The following is a 13,537-nucleotide window of genomic DNA, read 5'->3' on the forward strand; positions in this document are numbered from 1 at the left end:
GCTATAGCTTTTCAAACAATCACCTGAGGGTAGCAAAGGACTAGAATTTTCTGGATCTCCATATCTACAGCAGATTAGCTCGTGCTTCTCTTGATTTTTTGCTGCCCAGATATGGTTCACTCAAACCCCAAGTGAACTATTTTGCAAATATCACCACACAGAGAAACTATCTGTGATGAATGGTGCCTGCAATAGTGAAGATGACATGATAAACTACATTGAAATGTCAGTTTTCCAGGAAGGAGGGAGTATATTTCAGAAAGTGAGGGAAAAGAACAAGAGGCATAAGAATGTAAGAACATAAGGAGAGCCATGCTGAATCAGGCCAAAGCCCATCAAGTCCACCGTTCTGTGTCACAAAGTGGTCCACCAATTGTACATGGGGATCTTGAGTAGAAAGAGAAGGCAAAACCCTCCCTTTCCCTTGACCCCCAACAAATGGCACTCAAGGGAATCCTGCCTTTCTCAACCAACATGGAAGCAGCACATGGACATCCGTTTCAATAACCACTGATAAACTTGGCATCCATAGATCTGTCAAATCCTGCCTTGAAGCTATCAAGGCTGACAGCTGTCACAACCTCTTCTGGAAGTGAATTCCATAAACCAATGAACCTCTGGGTGAAGAAATATTTCCCTTTATTTGTCCTCGATTTCTTACCTATGAGCTTTAGGGAGTGCCCCCTCCTCCTAGTATTGTATGATAGAGAAAAGAATTTTTCTTGATCGAAGTGTATAAAATTGTGCATGGGATAGAAAAGGTGGATAGAGAAAAGAATTTTTCTCTATCCACCTTTTCTATCCCATGCACAATTTTATACACTTCGATCAATTCAACCCTTAAATGCCATCTTTCAAGCGTTGCAACCTGGTTTCATAAGGATGGTGCTCCATTTCCTTGATTGCAGCCCAGCCAGAATTAGATCAGAGCAGTGAAGGGCAACCAAACTTTTTACTACCACACTGTGGGCAAGGCTTATGCAGAACACCCTGCATTTTCTTTCAACATCTTTCAGTGCAAATTGGGTGCTCTGGGGTGGAGCTCCATTTTCGCTACCCCACTGCGTCCCCCCCCCATCTGGGCAATAGCCCACCCCTGGATCAGAGACAGAAGAAGAGAGTCAGGATAGACACTTCCTAGAATTTCCCATTAGGGCAAGCATAGTGGGGTGTGTCCCCAGGGGGGCACAGAACAATATCAGGGGGGCGTGTGACCCCGGGGAATGTGCTTTTATTGTCGCAGGGAGTAGGACACATATCCTACCTGACACTTGTATCAGGACCTCTGTCATGTTCCTCAGCATTGTTTGAGAAGTTTGATTGAACTTGTGAGACATTTTCTTTTAGAATGGGCTGCCCTGGACACAAGGCCGAGGAACGTGATGGAGGTACTGGTACAAGTGTCAGGTAGGATGCGCATCTCATGGTGGATTGCAATTTGGTGACTATTTACAGTCACGGCAGAGAGTTTGGGGGGGTGCAAAATTTTTACTTTTTCCTGGGGGGGAACGTAACAGAAAATAATTGAGAAGCACTTCATTAGATCAAAGGCAACATGAGAAAATATTATTTTACTGAAAGAGTAGTAGATCCTTGGAACAAACTTCCAGTAGACGTGGTTGGTAAATCCACAGTAACTGAATTTAAACATGCCTGGGATAAACATATATCCATTGTAAGATAAAATACAGGAAATAGTATAAGGGCAGACTAGATGGACCATGAGGTCTTTTTCTGCCACCAGTCTTCTATGTTTCTATGTTTCTATTAGAGTAAGAGTAATTTAGTCTGGCAAGATTCTGTCTATTGGGTTTGAATAAATAAAGACTTGAATGCTGGCTTGATTTTTCTATGTTGAGCTGGGCCTGACCCCAACCCCCAAAATGGCTGCTGTGCTATATCTGACTAACCACAGAAAGAAAAGCACTCTGGGAAGGGTTAAGTAACTTTCTCAAGAACCAAAGATATACCAAGGGTGGGGGTCTGAACTCCAGAACACAATCCATTTCTCCAAATCCTATTTATTTTCCCCAGCTAATTGCATTTCAAAATATTTCTCTTACCCAAAGGGAATAATATCTAATCTTAGGAAAGTATAGTGTTTCTCTTCCCCCTTATAGCTAAACGGATTAACCCCTTGTAATCTCTCTCCACTGTAGGATATACTTTTTTCTGTCAAGCCAGTGCAGAAGTTGGTGATAAATTAACACTTGCCTTCTATGTATAGAAGGCCTGATGTTTATGGGAACTTGGGAGGGGTGATTTTCATGAGGGAACAGATGCAGCATTCTTCCCAGTGGTTCAAGGCTATCCTAAACCCACCCACCTGGGTGGAAGCAGAGGAAGGACTTGCCACACTGGCATAATATGAGTGGGCAACGTGACATGTTTGTGGGTGAGGGACAAGGGAAGTGAATTGTTTTCACCCAAAGAAAGTTCTGAAGAGAACTTTCTTTTCTGCAGTTGACAAAGCAAGGGAAAGCATTTCACTGTTTGAGGAAGTGGTCCAGTCTCCCTACTTTAGAGTCTTCACCATCTACCTTTTTATTTATTTTTTATTTATTTATTTTGTCCAATACACAATAATACACAATGAAGGTTATAGAGGATATAGTAGAGAAGAAATACTAGATATAGGAGAGACTATAGGACAGGGGATGCAAGGCACTTTAGTGCGCTTATGCACGCCCCTTACTGACCTCTTAGGAATCTGGAGAGGTCCACCATGGATAGTCTAAGGGTAAAATGTTGGGGGTTAGGGGATGATACTACGGAGTCCAGTAATGAGTTCCATGCTTCAACAACCCGATTACTAAAGTCATATTTTTTACAGTCAAGTTTGGAGTGGTTAATGTTAAGCTTGAATCTGTTGTGTGCTCTTGTGTTGTTGTGGTTGAAGCTGAAGTAGTCTTTGACAGGCAGGACATTGCAACATATGATCTTGTGGGCAATACTTAGATCATGTTTAAGGCGTCGTAGTTCTAAGCTTTCAAGACCCAGAATTGTAAGTCTAGTTTTGTACGGTATTCTGTTTCGAGTGGAGGAATGAAGGGCTCTTCTTGTGAAGTATCTTTGAACATTTTCAAGGGTGTTAATGTCTGAGATGCGATATGGGTTCCAAACATATGAGCTGTATTCGAGGATGGGTCTGGCGAAAATTTTGTAAGCTCTGGTAAGTAGTGTGAAATTTCCAGAGCAGAAGCTACGTAGGATTAGATTAACAACTCTTGAGACCTTCTTAGCGATGTTGTTGCAGTGGGCTTTGGCACTTAGACACTTTGGCACTTAATAACTAAAGAGTTATTAGTACCCCGAGGTCCTTGACTGAGTGGGGATTATCTGTGATAATTTGTTTATTAAATTTGTATTTGAAGTTCTGATTCTTTTTGCCGATGTGTAGGACAGAGCATTTGCTGGTTGAGATTTGGAGTTGCCATGTATTGGACCAGTCAGAAACTGAGTCTAGGTCTTTTAGATCTTATTAGATTGTTCTCCCATTGATTGTTTTGGGAGGCAATTAATCTATGCCCACTTCAGAGCTATGACAGTTTTGGAAGCATGATGGAGAACAAGACATCTTTTTGTGAAGAAGATTTAAGCTTTCCCCTCTATCCACCTTTTTCTATACCTCACTTATCCCTCTCTAAAGCTACTGAAGATCTATTTTCAGTGGAGCCAAGTTGAGAAGTTCATATCTACCTACAAAAAGCAGGCTGGCCTGATTTAGAAAGATCCAAAACCACCTATGGTCTTTGCTGAAGCGCCTCAGAACCATTGCAGCTGAAGTTATCTCTAATCAGCATCAATCACTGGATAAGGATTGCAATGACTTTTTAAGGTCGAAGGAGCAACAATTCATGGGTCTTGTGCAGTGAAGTGGTTTTTAAAAATAAACTCTTAAAAACCCTGAAAACCTAAGAGTTTTAGCTTATAACGTGCCTCTGAAATAACCTACTTTTTACTACATATATTTTAAATAAGTTTTTCTACACTCCTATCTGCCCTGAGGTGGCAGTATTATCATCATTATTGTTGTTAGAGTTGAGTTAGGCAATGCCGCCCTCTTGTGGCCACTTTTAAATAAATAGAAAGGGAGCTTATTCTCATCTGTTGCCGGGTGCCATCTTTTTATGGACATGGGCATTTTTTTTAATCCTGTTTGAAAAGTCAAAAACCATTTTGGGTTGAATTAAGTTTTTTTTTAAACATACAAATCTGGCCAAAATTATTGTAGCAGCAGTCAATGTGTGCCTCAGTGCAGCATTATCATGGCCGAGTTAAACTGCAGATTGCACTATTCTCACCCAGGATTCCTTGCAGAATTCGAGAATGTCAGTCTGTCTCACCCTGATTGTTTCCATGACAAGCGCTGTGAGGTGAGATTTGAAACACCCCATATGCTGCCTGCATCACAATGACAGAAAAATAGCTGGGAATTGTATTGCTTTGAAAAGCTGAATTACTCTATAAGGTCTGGTTTTTGATTTGATTATAAAGGAGAAAATGGTAGAGTGGAGAAATGCATAGGACCATTCATATATGAAATTGTGTCACTGGAAATAACTAGGTATTTGTAAAGTGGATATATAGAGAAAATAGAGAGAGAGAGAGAGATTCTTTGGAAATTTAAAATGAAACATATGCATACTTTAAGAAATAGCCTAGGCTGGCTGAAACTGTCTAGAGTTGTATTTTAAAAATGTATGATGATGTGCAGTTTTTCACATCCTGCCTTAATGCCACAATTCATTACATAACTAAATTGATCAATTAGAGGTGCTATATTTTGATACAACAACAGTTTCTTAATGCTATATTTGGTACTAAAGTATCACCCTGGCGGGGGAATCATTGACCCCCTCAGAGAGGGTCCACAGCTCACATTAGAGAAACATCTTTCAGCTGTGGCGAGGGGGGCGTTTGCCCAGGTTCGCCTGGTGCACCAGTTGCGGCCCTATTTGGACCGGGAGTCACTGCTCACAGTCACTCATGCCCTCATCACCTCGAGGTTCGACTACTGTAACGCTCTCTACATGGGGCTACCTTTGAAAAGTGTTTGGAAACTTCAGATCGTGCAGAATGCAGCTGCGAGAGCTATCATGGGCTTTCCCAAAAATGCCCATGTAACACCAACACTCCGCAGTCTGCATTGGTTGCCGATCAGTTTCCGGGCACAATTCAAAGTGTTGGTCATCACCTATAAAGCCCTTCATGGCACCGGACCAGGGTATCTATGAGACTGCTTTCTGCTGCATGAATCCCAGCGACCGGTTAGGTCCCACAGAGTTGGCCTTCTCCGGGTCCCGTCAACAAAACAATGCCGTTTGGTGGGGCCCAGGGGAAAAGCCTTCTCTGTGGCAGCCCCGGCCCTCTGGAACCAACTCCCCCCAGAGATTAGAATTGCCCCCACCCTCCTTGCCTTTCGTAAGCTTCTTAAAACCCACCTCTGCCGTCAGGCATGGGGAAACTGAGATATTCTTTCCCCCTAGGCCTTTACAATTTATGCATGTTTTGTAGGGATGTTTGGTTTTTACAATAAGGGTTTTTAGTTGTTTTAGTATTGGATTTATATGATGTTTTTTATTACTGTTGTTAGCCACCCCGAGTCTACAGACAGGGGCGGCATACAAATCCAATAAATAAATAAATAAATAAAATGGCAGTTTTATTAATATAATATAGAAATGGCAAGGCCTTGATAAAAAAGGGTGGGGGAGTTAATTGACTTCTTCCCCAAAGGATAAAAGTAACAGAATATTAAAACCGCATTTGAAACTTAAAATTATTCATTTTATAAATGTATCAGACTGTTTCTGATATGAGAATGAGAAGTCCGTCTCATTTTTTAAATTATATTTTTATATAATGATCTAGGTTGCATATTTGGGGACAGGATCTGTGATTAATGTTTTTATACCCTCATTTTCTATTTCAATTCAGTTTAAATTATGTTGCTACCTACCTATTCTGCTACAACCAATTTCATTCTCTGGAATATTAATTATATTTACATTCATATTAATTGGAGCATCCTTTTTATTCATTACCCATGCAGTAGAAACAAAGGGGAAACCAAAAGTTTTGTTTTCATTATACATTCTAATGTGTATGTATAAATGTGTTTATGGCACACAACTACATAATTCCACATAAGGAGAAAGTACAGCTGGTGTTTCTTTTCAGGTGCTCATATAAATGATTATCCTCTCAATAATAAAATTTATTAAAATGATTTTCTCATTACAATTGATTTCATGGGATAATTTCTTTGCCACATTTGTTTGTAGGTTTCTTGCAATAAAATATTTAGTTTGGTGTTAGTCTTCAGCCACTCACCGTTTGTAGATAATGTATATTAAGGAGGTTCTGAACTGAGTTAAATGATATTATCAGAACAGCAGTTCTGAAAATTCTCATTTTTTGAGGAAGTCCCCTAGCTTTTTGATGGAAAGGAGATAAAATATGAAAATGTTACTTTAAAAAATTAATTAATTCAGTGCTACTATTTTCTTTGCTTACTGTTGCTTGCTAAGTAGGGTCACCATCAAGAGCACAGGTGTCAAACCCAATCGCATCACATGACGTATCTTGATGTATCGCCTTTGCATAGCCAGACTATACTTTTGTAGCATCCAATCTTCAGGCCGCCAGTTTGACAGACTTGATCAAGAGTGATCACACACCACTGTTAGAACTGGCTGTGTCAGGGGTGGGTTCCCCCCCATTCGGACCACATCACTGAACCGCTAGCGACCCGCTGGTAATAGGATGATGGCGTCACGGATCCGGTTCAGTCGATGGCGGTCTTTCCCACTGCTTGAAAAAGGACTCTCCCGCCAGTGAAGGGCTACCAAAAATTTTACTACCACACTGTGGGCGTGGCTTATGCAAGACGCCCTGCATTTTCTTTCAACACCTTTCAGTGCAAATTGGGTGCTGTGGGTGGAGCTCCATTTTCACTACCCCACTGCGGTGTTGTCCCCCCCCCGTCTGGGCAGTAGCCCACCCCTGCCTCCCACCCGCCTGCCCCCAGGTTAATACCGATCTTTATTTCTTCACCCAAAGCACAGCTGAACAGTTCCTCAGCTGTGTTTTGGGCTGATTCCTGCTACTGAGCATGCGCGGAAGCCAAATTGCACGAGGGGATGAGTGCAAGCACGTTGAAAACATTGTGATGCGAACCAATGGCGAAAGTAAGTGGGAACCACCCCTGGGCTGTTGAGACATTATTTGTAAGGAGCTGAGAAAACACAAACTTAAAAAATAGTGTCTCCAATGAGGAATAGGAGAAAAACCTTTTTTAAAAAAAGTTTATTTAATTTTTCAAATACAATGAAAAAGAAAGAAATCTCATGATATAGATGCAGATCATTATCCGTTTCTATTTCAATACAGTATACAAATATTCTGTTTCTAATGGATTACATTCGTCATTAGAAAGATAAATAGGAGAGTAAATAAATATTGTCTTGTTAAATGTAAATATTTATTTATTGTTATCTAAATTTGTATAGGTCTTTTATCGTTTCTTTTAGTTATTCTATTCTGAATTCAGTTGTACCATTTATCCCATGGTTTGTATGTTTCATCAACATTTGTGCCCTTAAAACTTCATAATGCACCCATAAAGCACACAGCTTTAGATAGTTTGTGATGAAAAAAAATTCCCTCCACCCATGGAATCTAACTTCTAATGAATTGATTTACAACAGGGCTGCTCCAAATAAGTGCTTATGAAAGCTCATTAATATAAATAAGAGCTTCAGATGATTAAGTGTCAAGCAAGCCCTTTCTTGTATCTTGTAGAACCAGGTTTCATCTGTCTTATACCCCACACCCTCTGCACGTATTTTCTCCTTCTGCTTCTGGGCTGCAGAAGGAAAAACCAAATCTGATTATTAAACGGAAAGATGATCTGGGTTTCCTGTGGAATACATTTGTAGCTTTGGTTCTTTTTACATCTAGAATGGACAAATATCACCACAACCCAAGCAGAGGGGGTTCAGGCAGTAATGGGCAGCCAAAATTTTTACTGTGGGTGTGGCTTATTTTGTGGGTGTGGCTTGCTGGCCATGTGACCAGGTGGGAGTGCCTTGAACGATCATCCTTGTTCAAGTGAACTGTTAAGTCCTCAACTTACAACCTCACCAGTGTCGTTCTCTGGGGTGACGAATTTGCTTCCCACGCTCTCCTTCCTGGGTCAACCCTCTACCTCAAGCTGGGTAGCTAGGCGAATGGGTGATGATCAGCTGTTGAGAAAAGAAGGGGGAGAAAATGGGCCCCCTGCGGCTCCTGCCGGTGCTGGTCTCCCTGCCACTTTCCGAGGAGGAGGATGGGAGGGGGATGGTGAGCTGGAGCTGGACACACAGCTTCATTTCCGCCGGTGGAACTGTGTTCCACCCCATTCTGCCTGCTGCCCACCCCTGGGTTCGGGCCAGTTTTTTAGAACCTGAAGCTCTTACTCCAAGCTCAGAACAAACCAGTTCCCTGTATCCATGAAAACAGGCATGCAGGTCAGCCTCTGGGTTATACTGATCTTTATCTCTGCTTCTGAAGCACAGCTGATCAGGAGAGGCAGATTGAATTGCCACTCAACAGCTGTTTTCTGTGCTCCTTGGCTAGTTTGTAATACGGAAGGTGTTTATTTGGTTTTTTTCTTTTTTCTTAAGCACTGAGTATGCCCAGACAATCACTTCCTGGAATGGATACATGCACAAAACATCACAATGGGAACCGGTGGGGACAGTAGTGGGTTCCTGCCGGTATGGACAATTGCACGCAGTTCTGCAGCTCTGGCGCATGAGCGCGGGTTTGAGCGCAATTTTGCTTCCTAGGTTATAACAACCTACCCCCCAAAAAAGCTACATAGTGTGTCAAATTTACAGCAGCTGAAGTACCCTTGCAGTCATTCACCCTTCTAACTGACCATATCTCACTCCTCCCCCCATCCCTCCCCAATGGGACCCCGCAGTGCTCAGGCTTGCTGCCCATGTCTCCTGGAAGCACTCGCCATTTTCAGCACTCCAACAATTCCTTGCATAAATGGCGGCTGCTTTCAGAGATTTTTCTGCCCTGATCAGCTAGCCGACTGGTTTGCAGTCTCCCAACTAGTTCTTGCTAGGCTTTGGGGAAAGTTAACTGCCAGTCTGCAAAGGCATCAGCTTCAAAGCCTTTCCCTTGCTTAACCTCCTCCCTCCCCACTCCCCAAAAAACCCATGTCACAATACTGATAGTCCTCAACTTACAACAGTTCATTTAATGATCATTCAAAGTTACAACAGCACTGGAGAACAGGTCCTTTTTTCAGAATCCATGTTTCAGTCTCCCCCATCAAGACTGAATTCTTGAAATTATCTGTAGCCTGGTACATCATATGGTTGCCTTAATGTCATTTTAAAAAAGGCTTAAAAGTCTCATTTCCAGTAAACACAGATTTCTTGTGGTTTGTATAATTTTATTTCTAAGAAAATATGATGTAGCACATTTTGGGCACACAGCCTTTTAAAGCATATATTACATACTAAAGCATTTAATAGATTAAATCTTCCAGAGAACAAATATTGCCTTTCAAAATGGCACATGCTATAAACAATAAGACAGTAAGGACAAAACAATGTGATCACTAATTGCATGAAAATACATCTTATATACAGAATTTACCAAAGTAACAAGCATATTTAACTGTGGAAATAAATAAATATATGTATCGTGTATGCAATGTAACAACTAAATAAATATAAAGATTTGATTTTGGAAGTTAAGAGTATAAGGAAATATTCAAGAATTCTTTTCAGAAGTTGGCCAAGCTCAACTCATTCAGGACTTACATACAGGGTTTTTTTTTCTCGATGCAGACATTATATTACTTCCTGTGATTCTAGAAGCCTGGTTATATTTTAGTCTGTTTTGAAAAATCTCTGTGGCTAGACCTTGTAGCATGGAGCTCTCCCTGAAAACAAAAAGTCTCTAATGTCTCCACTCCTGCCAAATATTGGTGATTTAGGATTCCTCCTTCAAGAGAAAGCCAAGTTATAGGAAGTGTAACTCTATATGGTCTTGGTGGACCAATAAAGCCAATATTTCTTTTACTTCAAGTGCTAAGTGCCTTGTTCCTGTGTTTAAAAGAAATCTAGGTTGGTACATGCATGTCATTCAGCAAGGCAATTAACACATTGGTTTATCATTCATATGAACTAATAACCTTTATTTATTTTTTAAAAAAGCAAAACAATATTACACAAACTTATTTGCATCCCAAGCAAGAATTTCTTAATTTAACTACGGGCATTTTGGGGCCGGGAAATCTTTAAAATTTCAAAATAAAACTGGCACCTATAAAAAGAGGCTTCAATCATTATAGGAGAAGCACAAATATAAAAGAATGAAGAATCTGCAAAACATTTGTGACTCACTTGCACAATTGTGATTTGGGGTTGGCTTAGTATCAAAAACTCATTTCTGAACTCTTAATTCTATGGATTTTCTCCTATTGTTACATCAAAACATTCTCACTATTAAAAAGATGGTAGTGTTATAAGCTTCCCTGATCTGTACTTGATGACAAAGCGACCATTTAACGAAGACACAATCTTCATGTACAATTTAACATTATATGAGAGAGATTTGAACATAAAGAGTCTTCCAAATATTCTCATTCTACAACTTCCTCAATTCCTACAGAATAGTAAAATTACATAGGGTTAACAGGAGTTATAGGGTAATCTGGTGGGTATCTGCTTTGGAAAAAAATTAACCAATCTCAACTACTTGTATTTCAGCTTTTAAATAACCAAACTTCCACTGGGTTCAAACTCAATGGAACTGTAGTTAAAGAAACCAAGGATCAAATTTGTGGCTTGTGAGCCTGGCTTGTATTCTAACAATAAAATAATTAGCCTCGAATGTCCTTCAAGATCAAATACTGTATCATAGATAACTAGGAATAAGAATAGTAAAACATGAGCCCAACACTAATACATATTATACCTAAAATCAATCCAATACAGTTAAGATCAGACAATTTTTTTTTCAATTTATTTATCTAAATGGTGTAAAGATGGTCAGTAAGACTGTTTGGAGCTTTCAGATTACTTGTAAAAAAAAGCATGGAGAATCTAGCTGTAAATTTCTGACACCAATAGAGAGAAATAAGTTCCTCTTCCCATAACCTTGTGAGAAATTACTAATTTAAGAATTTAAATTCCTTTCCCAATTTGCTCACAAATTGACAAATGTGATCAGCTAACTACTGTTTCAACTATGAAAACTTCCTTAAAAATTAGAAAGCTTAACATAGTAAAGCAAAATAAAACCTGTGTAATTAGAAAAACAGATTAGTTGTATATTTCAAGGAGAAAAATATGAATCTAGTAAAACTTTAAAAACATATAACACTGCCGCTTAGTCCAGCCAACAGAATGACAAACTTTTGCATTTCCTGGTCTTTATCAGATTCTCAGGAAAATTGGGTTTTGTGTAGCATCAAGGCTTATCATTACAATAACATATTAAAGTGCACATGTTGCATGTTATGGATTTCATATGGTCCATGTAGATATTAATTTTATAAACCTTTTCTAAGTTTCCAAGCACGAAGGAGACTTCTTGCAAATACATTCAGGCAGCCTCGTCCCCTTGTTGCAAAGCAATGCCTTGGGGTAGGGCTGTCCAACCTTGGCAACTTTGAGCTGAGGACTTCAATTCACAGAATATCCCAGCTAACCATGCCAAATGGGGAATTTTAGGAATTGAAGTCCACAAGTCTTAAAACAGCCACGATTAGACACCTCTGCCTTGGGAGAAGGCCAATATCTCTCCTAGTGTTGGAGGATTGGGATCGTCTCTGATTTTGAGTATTATTTATATTAAAAAATCTGCTTTCTGGTATTTTCTTCAGTGAGGTCATGTTGCTTTCATGTTCAATTCAGACCCAGAGCAAGGATGAGGCATTTGATCAAGTTTCACAAATTTTGCGTCTTTCTTGACATCAAAGTATAAAAAACACTAGCAAAGAGTTTCAGAAAGCAGCTTACTATTCTGGGGAGAAGGGAAGGTAATGACTACAATCTCAGGTCTCACTTTTGCTTATTGCCAAGGTACTATCACAATACAGTTTGCAGCCTTCTGTCCCCTTAAATTCAGGAAGAAGAGGAATGAATCATTAAATTGCAGCATGGGGATGAGAAAAGTGAGATCATTACAAATCCACTACGCGTGTATGCACACCTTAGTTACAAAATATCCTGTGGCTCCAAATTCTGAGAATCCATGAAGTATCATTTGCATCTTTAGTCTAGTCTACACAAAATTAAAACATCAGGGCAAAAATTGCAGCTCAGCATTCTTTCTGCTTTGCTAGGTTGTCTGAAACAATATAGTCATGCAACAATATTTGCAACTAAAATATTCTCTATGTTATCTATTAAATCTACTAAATTTTATAAGAGCCATTCTCCCTGTAGCATTCTACAGAATTGCTGGGACTTTAACTTCTTACATTTCAAAAAAAGCCTCCCGTTATAGTCCCCAAATTCCAGGAGGGCACTTGAAAGAAGTAGAAGCCATCTGCATTTTATACATTCTACTCAGAGATCCTATGTAATCCCAACAACACCTTTCAGAATTCAGCATAAGGAGGAGTACATTTTTTTTTCTAGATAGTTCTAGATAGTTGTGTTTTTTCTCCCAATTGACGTTCAATTTCCAAGCCATCACTACTTTTTTCTTTTCTGAAAAGCTGCGAGGTATGGAAAAGTTGATTGCTTTAGAAAATCCTTCAAAAACAAGGACTGCATAAGTTTTTAGATTAGTGATGAAGTATTAGAAATGTCTTCGTGATGCAAGGCAGAGTGGACTAGATACTCCCTTTTTTTTAAAAAAGCTAATGTTTATTTATATACACAGTTAAGATTTTGGGGGGAATCCAGTTTCATCCAAGCAGATTGGCTTATGAAGGCACAGTTGATTTAAGATGGAATTATCTTAAAGCACAAATGAAGAAGTGAATGATTCCACTGACGAACTAAGAGTTTTATTCTTTTTGGCTTGGTTCATTCAATAAGCAGCTTATCTCAATTCTGCTTGAAGACTCTTATGGGCCTCACAGCTGAAAAGTTAGTTCCATCTTTCCTTCTGCTGATCATCTGGAACAATCTCTGCTTTTCATTTTTTTCCCACTTCCATTGCCACAGAAGTCTGTTTCTTTGAGGCCAAGGAGTTGCTTCTCATACACTGCAGCAGTTTTTGGTGAATGAAGACTTTTTTAGTGTTGTCCCCGCCAGCTTAGTGACTGTTTTATCATCATCTCTGCTATCGCTTCTTTTTCGCACTTCACTGAAAAACAATAGTTTGTTTGATCAGACAAAGCATTTTCAAAGGGAAATTATCCTGCTTTAATGTGAGCATTTGCTGAATAAGAGTAAAGGTTTGTAAATATTGCATATTGATACAGTTTGCTTTCACCGTGTACACGGAACATGAATAAATATCACGTGAATTAATGCTGTTTACAGTGCTTAGTTCAATGGCAAACATAGAA

The 13,537-nt window shown here is 39.6% G+C and overlaps 1 protein-coding gene across 1 annotated transcript in view; it reads right to left on the bottom strand.

The window, feature by feature from the left end:
• Positions 1-9,433: 9,433 nt before the first annotated feature.
• Positions 9,434-13,537, bottom strand: part of RASEF (RAS and EF-hand domain containing) — a 54,648-nt gene continuing 50,544 nt past the window's right edge. The window contains exon 17 of the mRNA XM_070742727.1: positions 9,434-13,332. Coding sequence (XP_070598828.1) covers positions 13,224-13,332 — 109 coding nt within the window. The 3' untranslated portion in view covers positions 9,434-13,223. The remainder of the gene's footprint in view (positions 13,333-13,537) is intronic.

The sequence above is a fragment of the Erythrolamprus reginae genome, chromosome 2 (assembly GCF_031021105.1).
Source record: "Erythrolamprus reginae isolate rEryReg1 chromosome 2, rEryReg1.hap1, whole genome shotgun sequence".
Taxonomy (NCBI): domain Eukaryota; kingdom Metazoa; phylum Chordata; class Lepidosauria; order Squamata; family Dipsadidae; genus Erythrolamprus; species Erythrolamprus reginae.